The sequence below is a fragment of the Tupaia chinensis genome, unplaced genomic scaffold, assembly GCF_000334495.1.
Source record: "Tupaia chinensis unplaced genomic scaffold, TupChi_1.0 Scaffold000045_1, whole genome shotgun sequence".
Classification (NCBI taxonomy): domain Eukaryota; kingdom Metazoa; phylum Chordata; class Mammalia; order Scandentia; family Tupaiidae; genus Tupaia; species Tupaia belangeri.
This window is the reverse complement of record NW_006159501.1, coordinates 1,261,187-1,277,244: the sequence shown is the minus strand read 5'-3', so window position 1 is coordinate 1,277,244 and position 16,058 is coordinate 1,261,187. Positions and strand designations below refer to the sequence as shown.

At 37.2% G+C, this 16,058-nt stretch overlaps 1 protein-coding gene across 2 annotated transcripts in view; it reads right to left on the bottom strand.

The window, feature by feature from the left end:
- The window catches only part of SMC6 (structural maintenance of chromosomes 6), a 73,344-nt gene that overhangs the window by 32,896 nt on the left and 24,390 nt on the right, over nucleotides 1-16,058 (bottom strand). For both annotated transcript variants that reach the window (XM_006140806.3, XM_027773415.1), the window contains 10 exons: nucleotides 15,676-15,737; nucleotides 14,961-15,041; nucleotides 13,953-14,054; nucleotides 8,771-8,890; nucleotides 8,570-8,668; nucleotides 6,581-6,727; nucleotides 5,672-5,760; nucleotides 5,339-5,503; nucleotides 4,380-4,558; nucleotides 2,923-3,127 (listed from right to left, as the gene is read on the bottom strand). In XM_006140806.3, the coding sequence (XP_006140868.1) occupies nucleotides 2,923-3,127; nucleotides 4,380-4,558; nucleotides 5,339-5,503; nucleotides 5,672-5,760; nucleotides 6,581-6,727; nucleotides 8,570-8,668; nucleotides 8,771-8,890; nucleotides 13,953-14,054; nucleotides 14,961-15,041; nucleotides 15,676-15,737 (1,249 nt within the window). The remainder of the gene's footprint in view (nucleotides 1-2,922; nucleotides 3,128-4,379; nucleotides 4,559-5,338; nucleotides 5,504-5,671; nucleotides 5,761-6,580; nucleotides 6,728-8,569; nucleotides 8,669-8,770; nucleotides 8,891-13,952; nucleotides 14,055-14,960; nucleotides 15,042-15,675; nucleotides 15,738-16,058) is intronic.

Sequence of the window (16,058 nt, the reverse complement as noted above, 5' to 3'; positions counted from 1 at the left end):
CAGGAAACAATTTAATTTTTTAAAAAATGTGATTTCTAAAGCCAAATAAAAGGAAAAACATCACATATTTAAAATATAGAAAAAAGTGCTGAAAATTTGGTATACTTTTAATGTCTCTGAATATAAAAAGAATATGTAAATGAAAAGTGATACCAGACCAAGAACAAAGCTGTGGGGAGTACCATTCTGGCATTCCCCCATGCACATAGAGATTCTTCCAGTCCTGGGACAAACAAATTGTCAGGAGTCATTTTTACCATATGCAAGGTTATCTGGTAGCACAACTGAAACTTCACTTGTACCAGGTTTTAGAAATTGGGATCAGAAGGGCCAGCAGATGGCATAACGGTTATGTCGCTGGACTCCCACATAGTCAACCGTAGGGTCTGGACCCAGAGGCTTAAAATTCATGCCAGGTGCATGTGTATGCATGCCCAAAATACCAAGAAGAGATGAGAAGGGACTGTGGTGTGGCCATCCCCCTTGGGGGGTGATTTCTTGCTTTCTGTCTCTGTCTCTCCAGTGAGCACATGCGCCCTATAGCAAAAATCTCTCTTAAAAAAAAAAAGAAATTAAACCAGAACTAGAACTAATGTAAAGTCAAACTTTCATGAAGTCAATAAAACACTTCACATCTCTAGCCTAAAAGTTCAAAATCAACACTTCTAGGGACCAGCAGTTAGCGTAATGGCTTTGTTGCTGGACTCCCACATAGTCGACCGCGGTTCACGTCCCAGACCCGGTGGCTTAAAACTCACACCGGGCGCGTGTGCATGTGTGCCCAAGATCCCAAGAGGAGAATGGAGGAGAAGAGATTGCGGCATGGCCATCCCCCCTGGGGGATGATTTCTCACTTTCTGTCTCTCTGTCTCTGTCTGTCTGGCGAGCGCACGTGCCCTATAGCAAAAACCTCTCAAAAAAAAAAAAAAAAAAAAAAAAAACACACTTCTAAAACAGGACTTAGCTAGTTTTGATAAATTCACTTTTTTCCCGTATACTTCTAAATCAATAGCACATCCTTTAAAGCTAGTTACTTGGGCCAAATATAGGAGTCACACTTGATTCTTCTCTTGCCTTCAATTAACAAGTTTTATTGACTTAGTCCTAAATGTCTTTTAATCTGTTCCTTATCAAAATTATAAATGAAATTTTTGCAAAATAACTTTAAATATCCTGCCTCTATGAGTTCTGCACACTGAATTCTATTTCCCTAGAAAGCAATTAATCTATCACTTGAACTCCTCTGATAAGACCAATCATTTATCATCTCTCCTCTGAATTTTTCCCTGACCTACCCTACCTGTTAACATACGTGTTTAATCACTCCCTCATTTGAATAACATCCACAACGTGTGGTCTGAATTTATCAATGCTCACAAAGAACAAAAGACAATTAGTGTTTCTATGCAAATTTACTCTAATATAAGGAAGACAGCATTAGATTTAAATTTTTAAAAAGCAGAAATACAATTTATTAGAATAAGAGGAAATGGAAGAAAAAACTATTTTAAAATGCATGTGCCAATACACCCATTTTTAAAATAGGTGCAGTTTGCAAAAAGGCCAGCAGTTAGCTAACAGGCCAGTTTGGTTATTGTGCCTTTGAGAAGGTTAGGCTCATTGAGGAAAATAATTGCATTTTTTATGGATTCTGTGAAGTACCTTGAGAGTTTAAGTGTGTGTGTAATAAGTGCCAATCTTCTTCCTTTAGACCTTCCTCTTATTTTAGTGTTAGTTCTGCATCATTTCCCCATCTATATAATTTCTATGCCATACCATATGAGACCTCACGTAAGGACTTCAAGAGCAAGGGATAACTCTTACTCATCTACATTTCTCTAGTGCCTAAAACCAGTAGGTCTAGCCTGAAAAGAAAAATGGCTTGATGGGGGCCAGCAGGTGGCATGGCATTTAAGGCACTGAACTCCCACATGGCCAACCACGGTTTGAGTCCAGACCTGGTGGCTTGTTTTTTTACTTTCTCTTTCTCTCTCTGGACAAATTAAAAATAATAATAATAAATAATTAAAGAAAAATTGCTGGATGAAATTTTACAAGCAAGTAGTAAAAATACAGTTGGTATTAAAAGTGTTTTCAGTCCACTCACAGTGGTGCAGGTGGTACGGCACTGCCGTGCCATGCTGGAGCTGTATGATAAGGCCCTAGGTTTGGAACCACAGTCAGCCAGAACACACCAGGCACTGGCTGGCTAGGAGGATGACGGAAGAATCATAGCATGGCAAGACCATATAAGGGGCATCTCTCTTTCTCTCTCCCATAAAAAATAAATAAACAGGGACCAGCAATGCATACAGCAGTTACATCACTGGACTCCCACATGGCCGGCTGCAGTTCCAGACCTAGATCTGGTGGCTTGAAAATCACACCGGGTGCATGTGCATGCATGCCCAAGATCCCAAGAGAAGAATGGAGGAAAAGGGATTACGACGTGGCCATTCCCACTGAAGGGTGATTTCAAACTTTCCCTCTCACTGTCTCTCTCTCTATGATCTATCTCTCTCTCTGGTGAGAGCATGTGCCCTAAGGCTAAAACCTCTAAATAAATAAATAAACTTTAAAAAATGTACTTTAGGGGACAGCCAGTAGCATGGTGGTTAAGATAGCTGGATTTCACATGGCTAACTGCACAGTTTGAGTCCTGAATCCCACAGCTTGAAAAACACTGGGCACAAGTGTATGTATGCCCAAATCCCAAGGAATGGAGAAGAGATTACGTGGCCATTCCCCCCCACCCCCAGCATGGGGGTGGAGAGGTGCTTTCTCACTTTCCCTCTCTAGACAGAGAGACACTTGTCTCTCAAGTGCACATGCTCTTATAGAAAAAAAAAAATAAATTTTTAGGTGCTTTAACTCCTTGCCACCTTGCACATCATTAAAACCACCAGAAACAACATGCTTTACCTGTGTCTCACATCATACATTTCATTCCGAAATTCTGAAACTATTATCTGTGGCCGTGAAGTCCCTGGTGGATAAAACCTTTTCATCAGTGCCTGAAGTACTCTTTCATCAGCATGATTATGGCAACAAAAGGCTTGCAGAAGTCCTTTTAAGCAAGATTCAATAGCCAAAGCAAGCTCAGGGTCCCGAAGATGAATACAAGCTCCTAAAAGTGAGAAAAAAATGATAAAAGCGCCTATTAATACTCACTTGAAATATTAATGTTACTGTCTTTTGACAATAGTTTGTAAAACACCTTAAATGATAGTACAGGTTCATGTTAACTAAATGGGAAATCCCTAGATATCCACTAGGGAGAGAACTCACCAAATTAGGTAAAAAAGTTGTTCCACTTTAACATTTAATGTAAGTCGATAGTGGCTTTTGTATAAAGTTCATACAATTCCTCTCAATGGTGTTTTGCAAACCAAGTCAAGAGACTACAAATTCCTTATTATAGTTTACAAAACCAATTAGTATTGACATTTCAGATTTAGGGGTGGGAAAAAGTCGCCCACATCCAGTGAATGAATCTTGACACATATCATTTACACACAGAGACAAAACTGTTAATACTTCGTTGCAGTGGTTTATAACAAAATGTATTTTTGTTAACAGCATTATTTTCATCTAATAAAATTCAGAATTACAGCTAGCTCTCCAGAAAAACTTTACTAAAAATTTTGTTTAATCTCATATAATATGTAATTAAATAACTAACTTTTATGGTTCAAAGAGAACTCAGAAATCATGTTGTGAGGTTTAAATAAGAACTATGGAGCCAGCAGGTAGCATGGACATTGAGGTGCTGGATCACACGTGACTGACTCCATAGCTTGATTCATGGACTCAGTAGCTTGAAAATCACACTAGGCACACGTATAAGAGTGCCCCAAATCCTAGGAGAAGCCTGGCCATCTGCCCTGGGGAGTGATTTCTCACTTCTCTCTCTCTCTCTCTCTCTCTCTCTCTCTCTCTCTCTAGCAAGCACACACAACCTTATAGGAAAACTGAAGAAAACAAAACTAAAAGAACTATATAAGTCATTGTATAAAGGTTACACAAAACTCAGGTGAGTGTCCTTTCCAATTTATCTTGATATTACTGAATTTTCTGATTAATGAAATATAATCAAATGAGTTCATTCACTTATTCATTAATTTACTCAGGAGAAAAGAACCAGATTGTCTACTTCTATAATTACTTATTCGTCTCTCTAAATTCTCTTTCTTTTGTCCATTTTACAATTTAAAAGTAATTTGATTAGTTTAAAAAATATGTATGATTAAAGTCAATATGTAACTACATAGCTCTTTGATAACAGTTTTCAAACTACCAATCGATTCAATAGGCCTCTTCCTGAAAATAAGACTTTATTTCTAATGTTTACTATACTCTCTCTAAATTGTGACAAATACCTAAAGGGCCTACAGGTTTATGAGTAAAATGTCCTCGTCTGTAAGCGTCATCTATTGCTTCAAGAAGGGCTGGAACATTCGGGCCAAATCTTTTTAGCTGATCAGTTTTACTATCTTTTAGATCTTTCAGTTGCCTCTGATTATAGTTCAGTGTATGCTTCACATCCAGTTCTTCTCTCCTAAAGAAATAAAAGTAGAAAAACAGAACAGATATGTGTTATAGTATACAGAAATAGACGACCTTTGCTCATAATATCAGCATACCAATGGATGACGAGCTACCCTAAAAACTAGAGTAGAATTCTTTATGTGAAAATAATTGTGTTACCACAGAAAAATAGAAGTCCTCATAATCTGGCATGAAAAGTGATGCAGTAGTAATGAACTAGGAGTCCCAGAGACTGTGTAACTCTGTAAGTTTAAGAAAAAACTTGGTAAAGATATATATATATATAAAAGCAAGAAATCACTCTCCAGGTGGGATGGCCACGCTTCAATCCCTTCTCATCCATTTTCCTCTCAGGATCTTGTATGTGTGCCCAGCATGAGTTTAAGCCACCGGGTCCGGGACTTGAACCGAGGTCGACCACATGGGAGTCCAGCAACATAGCCATTATGCCAACTGCTGGTACCAAGAAAGAGATTTTAAAAGATTCTTTAATATGGGACCAGCAGGTAGTGTGGTGATTAAAGTGCTGGACATTCCCACATGGCCAACCTCAGTTCGAGTCCTGGACCTGGTGGCTTGTTTTCTCACTTTCCTCCTCTCTCTCTCTCTCTGTGTGTGTGTTTGTGTGTGTGTGTGTCTGGTCAAATTATAAAATAAATAAATGGATAAATAAAAGTTTCTTTGCTATGTAAAAATACAAAATCCCACATTTTCTCTCTATAAGAACAAATCTATATGGCATTAAAGTAACTAAAAAAATAGTAATAATTCTAAGGATATTGCAACTTACTTAATTCTGGAGTATTCTTCTTTGTCCTTTTCTATGGCTTGCTGAAACTGATCAATGTCTTGATTGACTGAATTTTCTTTATCCTCTAAGGCCTTTACTCTCACTTTTAACCACGATATTTTTTTTTGCCTTTCCAACCGCTCAGGTTCCAAAGATTGGTCAGTACTAACAGTAAATAATCCAAAATGAAAAATGTTAAATGAAAAAAATCTAACCCTTAAAAGCCAGAAGCTAGTGTAATAAAATTTTATCAGCAATATAGAAAATATGATTTTCTACCACATCTACAGATTCCAAATATGAATAACAAAAACTACAAAGTAACTCTCCTACCTTTTTTTCAGTTCTGCAATTCTTTTACAGAGCTGCTCATCATCTTTTTTCAATGCTTTATATTCATTTAGGGAACGGTTATATAAAACCTAACCAAAAAAAAAAAAAAGATCATTTTAGTTTTGTTTATTCTTGAATGAAAGGCTGAATATAAAAAAAGATCATTTTAGTTTTGTTTATTCTTGATTTAAAGGCTGAATATGTGCAGAAATTTATTTTAAAAATAAAGCCAGCTCCATGATCCAGTAGTATTTACTGCTCAAGTGAAGCCAGAGCCCAAATGGCAACCATGGTTTCAAATCTCTACCCTGGACAGTCTGAAATACACCAGGCATGTGCACTAAGTGCCCAAGATCTGATGGGCTGGCAGTCTGGAGGAAGGTGACTATGATGTGACCAGACCCTGTATAGGATGCTTATTTCTGTCATGAGTGTATGCATAAGCTTAATCATGAATTTAGTAGTACATAAAATGGTCATTTAAAAATACTTTTTTTTTTGGACAGGGTTTCCCTACCTCACTATCCTCTTGCCTCAGCCTCAGGGATAGCTGGGACAACAGCTATGCCAGACTTTTAGGGAGGTCAGGAATCAAATCCAGGCTTCCTATGTGGTTTCAGCCTGCAAAGTAGCAGAATCAACCACAAGTGCCACCATGGCCAGACCTACATATTTTAAAAGTCTGAAAAGCTACACAGATTTCAACCCTAATTTATAGATGAGTAATCTATAAATGAGAGGGTCTTCAGGAAGTATGTGGAAAGTACATTTTATGAGAACTATTCACGGATTTTAAAACCTTTTGCACCAAAATAAACTGGTGTTTAATTCCATTCGTCCAGGAACGCTTTGAAGTACCCTCGTACTTACTATGCAGTCTTTAATATCCCAGGTTAGAAATTGTCTCACCTCGGCTTCATTATAGGCCCTTTTCTTGGCAGTGACATCTGCTTTCAATGCCATACATTCCGGTGCCCGTGCATTTGTCTCCTGACTAATCTTTTCTAGTTTATCTTGAATATCCTTGTAAGTTTTTTCTGCTTCATTAAGTCTGACCTTTAAAACAATAACATTATTGAAGCACATTCTATTTTTCCATAAGAAAGAGAAAAGGTTTTAAATAATTTTATAGTTTAAATATTGTTTATATCCCCAAAATAAATTCCATTCAAAACATTATGTAAGTTAACATAATTACATAGAATACTAAAATATAACTTAGTTTTTAACCCACATTTAGTTATCTAAAACAGGTGCAATCCTTTAGGGATAGAGGTACAGTAGTCATTTTTGAATAATATAAATAATGGGGGATAGATACAAGTTAACAGAAACAAGTATAAAAATTAAGGGTACAATTTAGATACAATAATGCTTAATTATGGTTTTCTATTTATAATTGTGAAAACAAGTGAAAGAAGCCATAGGACTGCCAGAAAAAGTCAGGAATACCTTCAAAGAGGAAGGAGTATTTGGGATGAGACTTGAAAGATTAATCAACATATACTATGAGATAAATTGGAGAAGGGCGTTACAGGCAGTTGGGAGAGCACGTACAAAGGTATCAGTATCTATTTTAAGAATTAAAAACACTACTAGAAGGAACCAGCAGTTAGCGTAATGGCTATGTCGCTGGACTCCCACATAGTCGAGTACGGTTCGCGTCCCAGGCCCGGTGGCTTAAAACTCACACCAGGCGTGTGTGTGTGCATGCGTGCCCAAGATCCCAAGAGGAGAACAGAGGAGAAGGGACTGCGGTGTGGCCATTCCCCCGGGGGGTGATTTCTCACTTTCTGTCTCTCTGTTTCTCTCTGCCTGTCTGGCAAGCGCACGCACCCTATAGTGAAAATCTCCCCCCCCCAAAAAACACTACTAGAGTTTACACTGAGAGGATAATGGTGGGAGCTGATGAAGGAGTATAAAGGCCTTATATTCCATAGTGTCATTATGAAAGGTCTGAGGTAGCATAGTGGTTGGGACACTGGACTCCCACATGGCTGACTATAGTTTGAGTCCCAGACCTGGCGACTTGGTACTCATGCCAGGCACATGTGTGTGCATGTCTACAATTCTGAGGGGAGAATGGAGGAGAAAGGATTGGAGCATGGCCATGCTCTCTGGAGGGTGATTTCTCACTTTCTCTCAGATTCTGGTGAGCATAAACATCCTATAGCATAAAAAAAATTTATTTTAATTAAGAAAAGGTCTGCTGAGTAGTAAAAAGGCCCCATGTGTAAACCTCCAACAGAGAATTAACTACCTTTACTTATCACTCTATCAACTTTCTATATCTGGGGTCATATGGAAGACTTTGTGACTTTTCAATGTGAGATAAAATGGCTTCTACCTGGGCTTTTAGAACTCAGGTTGAAATGAACCTTAGCAGATCTAACATTTTATCCAACATGTAGCCCACCAATGTGAAATATTCTCACAAGCAATCTTGGTCTGGGCCCTTAAATTCAGTTACCTTTAAGTTCTAGGCATTGCTTTCAGCTATGATTTCCTGTACTCTCTAATGTGTGGCTTTAATGGATTCTAATTGACGGTTATCGTCGCATCCCTTTATTTCTCAGGTCTTTTTCTGTTGCAAGTCCTTAATAAAGCCACGGTCTAGTAACTCTAGTTAGTTACAAAGTCCCGCTGTCCATGCAAATGAGAGTTCTATAGACCTTGCCCAAGACAGGATTATCATAGCCAAACTCAGTACACTTCAAGAGAGAGCTGCCATAAAGCACCTTGAAAAAGCTTAGGCCTACTTAAGTAATATATTCAAATACAGAGAATATACAGGTTACAACAGCTACTTTCTGTCCATCATAAACATTCTAATTTCAGCAATTATATAGAATCCAACCTACTAACTGTATACCTTAAAATAAAAAAAAAAGTTATTACCTGCTGTTCCTCCATTTTCCTGTCAAGTCTAGCAGCACGATCTTCTCCAATTTTAATATTATCTTTGATAGCATTCAATTGTTTTTCAATTTCATTGACCTAAAAGGAAATTACATAGCAAATCAATGGTAAGATTAACTACAACCAAATATATTCTGTCTAACACAAACATATGTGAACAAGTAATTAAGTAAAAATTACCACTGCCCAAGCCATTTCATGTTTCAAGTACTCCAAATTAGTCTTCATTGTACTTAAACCAGCAATACTTTGAAAACGTTCCTCTTTTTCCAAACACTGGCGCTTTAGTTCAACAAGTCGCTTAAAAAAAAAAAGGAAAAAATCTTTCTTATTGACATTGAAAAAAAAAATTTGCAATTTTTTTAGTAGCCTAAATAGGACTATATTAAAGTTAGTTAGGAAATGACTTCTTCACAGTGAAAATACAACCCTGTAGTGCAGTACACAGAAAGTTGATCCCACAGGGTCGACTACACTTTGAGAAACATGCCAGGCACACGGTGCATCAATGACCCAAATCTTGACAGGACAAAGAAACAAAGGAAAAAAGACTGCAGCATGACCGCGTCCCACTGGGAGGGATGATGATTTCTCGCTTTCTTTGATGAGCACAAAGTGCTCTCTGGCAACGATCATTTTTTTTAACAGCAATAATAAAGTGAAAATAAAAATATTTTTGGATCTTTGGTACTTATACTACATAAAATAATTTTGCTTATTTCTTCACTATATGGCCAACTAGAGGGCGGGGCAGCAGATGGCATAAAGACCAAGGCACAGGACTCTCACATGACCAACCACAGTTGGAGCCTTGAACCTGGCAGTCCGAAAATCACACCAGGTACACATGTGTGCATGCCCAAAAATCTCAAGAGGAGAATGGAGAAGGGATTGTGGTGTGACCATTCCCCCAGGGGTGGGGGGTGATTTCTCAATTTTCCCTCTCTGATGAGCACACACATCCTATGACAAAAACCTAAAAAAAAAAAAAAAAGTCAACTAGGGTCAGCTGGTGAGGAAGTTCAGGCAGATGGATCCCACCTGGCCAACTTCCTGGTCCAAATCCCAGATTCAGGAGTTTGAAAAATACAATGGGCACATGCATACATGCCCAAAATTCTGAGAGGAAAATGGGGAAGAGACTGCAGTGTGGCCATGCCTCCTGGAGGGTGCTTTTTCACTTTCCCTCTATAACAAGTACAGCAAGTTAAAAAAAAAAAAGTTAATGAGGAAAAATAATGGCCAAATATTCTTCAGATCAAGAAGGGCAAAGGAAATATTCAAGACCATAAAGTATAGATGAATACCAGAACTCCCATTTTTATTTCATATCTGATAGACTAGTCTGGTTTTTTTTCAGACAAAATATAGTCAATAATCATCCCAAACATAATATAAAGAAGGATTAGAAGAAATTTATTTCCAAAAATCAAATAAGTTACAATTTTTCTTACGTAAGTTCTTTTTTTAAGATTTCTGCTATAGTACACATGCACTCACTGGAGAGAGACAGGGAAAGTGAGAAATCACCCCCCAGAGAGGATGGCCACACCACAGTCCTTTCTATTCCAATTTTCTCTCGGGTTTTGGACGCACATGCACACATGTCTGGCATGCTTTTCAAGCTGTGGGATCCTGGATTGGGACCATGGGACCATGCTGTTGGTCACAAGTTTCTTAGTTCTTCAATTAAGGCTATGTTTTCACCACTAGTGAAACAAAGTGAGTTTTGTCAATTCTTGTAGCCTCTGACCACATGAAATCAAATGAGATTACAGGGAACTTAATCAACTAGGAAAAATGTTATTATTATTTTTTTAATTGCCAGAAGGTACAAAACCTCACCTTGAGAAACATGCCAGGCACACAGAGCAGAAAGAGAGGAAAAAAGCATACCCCAATAGGGTGTGGTCATACCACAATCCCTTTTCTATTCTGTTAAGTTTTGGGGCATACACACATACATACCTGATCATGTTTTTCAGGCCACCAAGGCCAGGATGTTATGGCTCCCTTAACCATTACATTATGGGGTCGATCCAAAAAAGGTTCTTAGTAAGTAAGTAAGTGAGTATTATGAATCAGGAACTCTGCTGAGTGGTAAAGGGAAATTGATCTTAAGCTTCATAATCAAAGTATCTTTACCATGGAGATGATGATTAACCTCAAGAAGTCTATAGCAAACAAATTTCTTCAAAGTCTTGATTTAGTATCTTTAAAATAATAAATGTAGGAATCAGCAGATGATATAATTTTTATGACACTGGACTCCCATGTAGTCGACCACAGTTCGAGTTCTGGACACAGTAGCTTAAAACTCACGCCAGGCGTGTGTGAGTGAATGCCCAAAATCCCAAAAGAAGATTGAAGGAGAAGACTGAGGCGTGGCCATCACCCCTGGAGGGTGACTTCTCACTTTCGGTCTTTCTGTCTGTCTCTCTGGTGAGTACACTCCCTCTATAGCAAAAAAACTCTCTAAATAAATAAATAAATGTAATACAATTGTGTACATTTGAATATGCAAGTTTGATTTCCATAATAATAGCACCAATGCTGCAAGAAATGGTGCTGTATTAATTCTATACTTTATAATATCTCCTTGCATACCATTACATAACCCAGGTTTGAAGAGATGTGGGGAATAAAAATAAATTCACTCATCCTTAATTTCTACTTTCACTTAATGAACCACACAACTATAGACCTAACCTAAAATATGCATTTCATTATTGTTATTATTTTTTATTGTAAGGTTTTTGCCACAGGGCATGTGCTCTCACTGAAAAGAGACAAATATAAAGGGAAGGAGGAAAATAAGAAATCAGTCCTGGGCGATGGGCACACCACAATTCCTTCTCCTCTATTCACTCTCAGGATTTTAGACATGCAAGCACATGTGCCCAGCATGTTTTTCAAGCTATGAGATCTGGGACTCAAACCATGGTCGGCCACGTGGGAGTCCAGTGCCTTCACCACTACACCACTTGCTCCAAAAAGAAGCATTTCTTAAAAATGTGAAGTAAAGGGAACCAGCAGTTAGCGTAATGGCTATGTCGCTGGACTCTCACGTAGTCGACCGCAGTTCGCATCCCGCACCCGGTGGCTTAAAACTCACGCTGGGTGCGTGTGCATGCGTGCCCAAGATCCCAAGAGGAGAATGGAGGAGAAGGGATTGTGGCATAACCATTCCCCCTGGGGGGTGATTTCTCGCTTTCTGTCTGTCTCTCTCTGTCTGTCTGGCGAGTGCATGCGCCCTACAGCGAAAAAAACCTCTCCAAAAAAATTTTTAAATGTGAAGTAAAAAGGTAAATGAAACATCTAATGAATTTGATGTCAATCATGAACATAATTACATCTCAAAAGGAAAAGCTTTTCTTTTTCATTTTTGCTGACCCTCAAATGCTTGCATAAAAATTTACTAAATAGCACAAGAACAAGAAAAGGAATCCATGTAAAACTGGCGAAATCATGTACGGGTTAACAACTGTACATAATGTCATGTCAGGACTTTACAGTCTCTGAGTTATCAGACAGAAGGTTAGATTTAAGGAATCTTAAAAAAGTATTAAGGACAAAATACAGCAGATACAAAAGCAAATTTACTTAAGTCACAGTTGCCATGAGTGACCTAAAACCCAAGTAAATTTGGATGACTGCCAAGCTGGTGAGTGCCAACATGAAAGCTACTACACCAAGCGAACAGTTGCTTAAAGCATGTTAACATTTTATGAGTGTAGTGAGTCATCCACCAAATTTAACTATAAAATGCATATTATGTATAACAGCAGCTGTGGCTTGTGTTTATTATCTCGGCACCAAAAAAAGATTCTTGCCATAGGGTGCATGTGCTCTCTGGAAACAGAGACAGAGATAGAGAAAGTAAGAAATCACTCCCCAGGGATGATGGTCACACTGCAATTCCTTCTCCTTCCTTCTCCTCTAGCGCTTTTGGCAACAGCCTGTTTTTTGTTGTTGTTGTTGTTGTTTTTTAATAATTATTTATTTTATTTTATTTATTCATTCATTTTATTTTAATTTGACCAGAGACAGAGAGAGAGAGAGAAAGAGTGAGAAAGCAAGCTGCCAGGTCCGGGACTCGAACCGTGGTCAGCCATGTGGGAGTGACCAGCATCTTAACCACCATGTCACCTGCTGGTCCCAGACACAGCCTGTTTTTCAGGCAACCGAGTCTGTGACTCAAATCAGAGTCAGCCATGTGAGATCCAGCACTTTAACCAACACACCACCTGCTGGCCCAAGAAAAATTTGTTTTTAAACTGTAGTTGGCTTTTAAAAAAAAAAAAGAATTATTTATCTTAATCATAATTTTTTTCCATTTGACCAGAGAAAGACAGAGAGAGAGAGAAAAAAAATGAGAAAGCAAGCCTCCAGGTCCAGAATTCGAACCACAGTTGGGCATGTGGGAGTTAACCACTACATCACCTGCCAGTCCCATGCAGTTGACTCTTGAACAATACTAGTTTGAACTGTCTGAGTCCACTAATATGTGGATTTTTTCCAATAAACATAATGGGAAATACAGTACAGTATATGTATTTTCAAGTTTTGGGTTTTTTAAAAGAGATTGTTGCTATAGGGCACATACATTCACTAGAGACAGAGAGAAAGACTGAGATAAAGAAGGTGAAACACCACTCCTCAGGGTGTATGGCCATGCCACAATCCTTTCTCTAATGCCTCTCAGGATTGTGGGCACACATGCACATGTACCCTGAGTGAGTTTCAAGCTACCAGGTCCAGGATTCAAACTGCTGTCAACCATGTGGGAGTCCAGTACATTAAACCATTATGCCACCTGCTGGCCCCTCTTCAAGATTATTTTAATAACACTTCTTTTTCTCTAACTGGCTTTATTGTAATACTTCAGTACATAATACATACACAAAATATGTACTAGTGTATTGTTGGTTATTAGTAAGGCTTCCAATCAACATTAGCTTATCTATAGTTAAGTTTCAAGGGAGTCAAGGTTATATGTGAATTTCCAGCTGCACAGGGTATCAGCACACCAACCCTCACATTGTTAAAGGGTAAATTCATGACACCTTATTGTAGAGCCAATTATTTACATGCAAAGGGATAAGTATGTAAGATACCACCTTGTCTTCTCATTTAGTCTAAGAGGAGGTAGACATGCACTTACCCATTATAATGAAACAGAAAGACTAAAAAAGTACTCTGAATACAAAAAAAAAAAATACTTCATACACTCAGAGAGCTATAAAAATGTTAAGTGATTTTATAGAGAAACACAGGTATATAATTTTATAATACCATTTACCTTAACTACTAGAGGAATTTGGCTGATCTCAAAAAAGGTTTACACTAACTGTTTACAAACCTCTTCTCCCTGATTTATCTGTTCCTTTGTTCTTTCTTTTGTTTCCATAATATATGAATAATCTTCCTTCATCTGTTCAAGTTGGGTTGCTTTCATGAAGAACTGTTTCAACAAGAAAAGCACAATTAAGAATTTGTAAACATTCATGGAACTGTGAACAATTAGGTGAATTATATAAAAACACATTAAAACATAAAGTACACATAAATACAAACACAAAAGAACACATCTTACTTCAGCCTCAAATTCACTAAACCTGTAATGCTCACATCCATGTGCTCATTTGCAAAAGCTCTTAAGACCTCATAAAAGAAACTACCTGTAGACGTAATAGTAGCACCTTTTTGAAGCTCATTTTCACTACTTCTATTTCTTAAGCAAAAATGAAAGAAAACATTCATATCTTGGATTGCAGAAAAGCCTACATTTTTAGAATAGGAGATACCAAAATTTATTCAAAAGGCTAGAGAGTTAAGTTTAGTAGAAGTCAAAAATTTTGTTAGTTTTTAAAATATCACATAGTTTAGGGCCAGCACGTGGTGTGATTGCTAAGGCACTGGATTCCTGCATGGCCAACTGTGGCTTGCTTCCCAGATCTGGCAGCTCGCTTTCTCACTTTCTCTCTGTCTATGGTCAAATTAAAAAGAATGATAATAAATAAAATTAAATAAGTAATTCTTTAAAAAATAAATTATGTAGTTTAAGGTTCATGAGTAGTTATGTACATATGGCCAATCGTCACCTTTAATTTCATGAATATTAATTTTAGAAAATAATAATCCCTTTCAGAATTAAAAGTCAAAAATTAAAAACAAAGATTTACCAACAAATTATATTATAATTTTATTTAATAATTTCCTAATGTGGTCCTACAATATTACTTTAAATAGGTGGTCTTAAGAAAAGAAAAAAAAAAGCCTTTAGTATCTATTATGTAAACAAGAAAACTGGTATATATCTTAAATGTACTTCTTCTGGGTAGGTTTATATTATTTTAGTATCCCTTACTTTGTATTTGTCTCCTTCATTTTTGGACTGTAAGAACTGCTTGCTCATCTCTTGTGTTAAAACAGAAACCGGATTATCCACCTGAAACAAAGAAACAAAAAAGGTCATTTATGGATATTTTATTTTAATGTCTTAAAGATCAATGAACAGAAATATGCATTATAACGGCCCTTTAGTGTCATCGAGAAGGCTAAGCAGTAGCCAAAAGTTACAGCATTAGGGTCAAAATATTGTACAAAGAGAAAATGTTAGAAATGTTTTAAAGTCGGGACAATGTTTCAAAATGTCATAGACCACAATAAATATTAGAGATAATACTCAACATTCTACCATTACATGCGAGCACAGGCAAAAAATAAAAATAAAAAACCAACCCTCTGAAGAAGTGTTTTTATCAGAACGGTTTTTACTTTTTCTGTTTTACACATTATCCCTCTCATGCAACTGGTTACCTTTGTGATTAGTTCCAGGACTAGTCGTGGACACCAAAAACTATAAATGCTAAAGCTCTTTATTTTTTCTTTTTTTTAAAGAATTATTTCTTTAATTTTATTTATTATTATGTTTATTATTAAATTTGAGCAGAGAGAGAGAGAGAAAGCCTCCAGGCCCAGGACTTAAACTGTGGTCTTTCTGCTTCAACATCACAAATGAAGTTGCACCAAAAAAATTAATAGTTGCATCAACTGATCTGACATACAAATTCAGCAGTTACCTGGATGTTGAAATGATCAAGAATTGCAATCAGCTCTTCTTTCTTAGTAGATACCACACTGCCTAGGTATGAGAAACACATAAAATGATCAGACTATTCCTAGAGCAGTAACAAAGAAAAAGTGTATAATTATTTATAAAATACAAATATTAACTGTCTTTCAATGTGTCATCAAAAGTGCCACTGATATGTATAAATCTACATGAACTGTTGTGATATGCTATCTTGGCACAAGCACATGGGGGAAAAATATACCCAGATGCAGTAACAGTGCTTATCTTCTTTCCATAGCTAAATATTTTTTCTTGCTTTTCCTCTATCTCTTTCTTTTCAGTAGGTCTACACATTCAATTATTCCTGTATGTCCTTTTTCACCTTTTTCT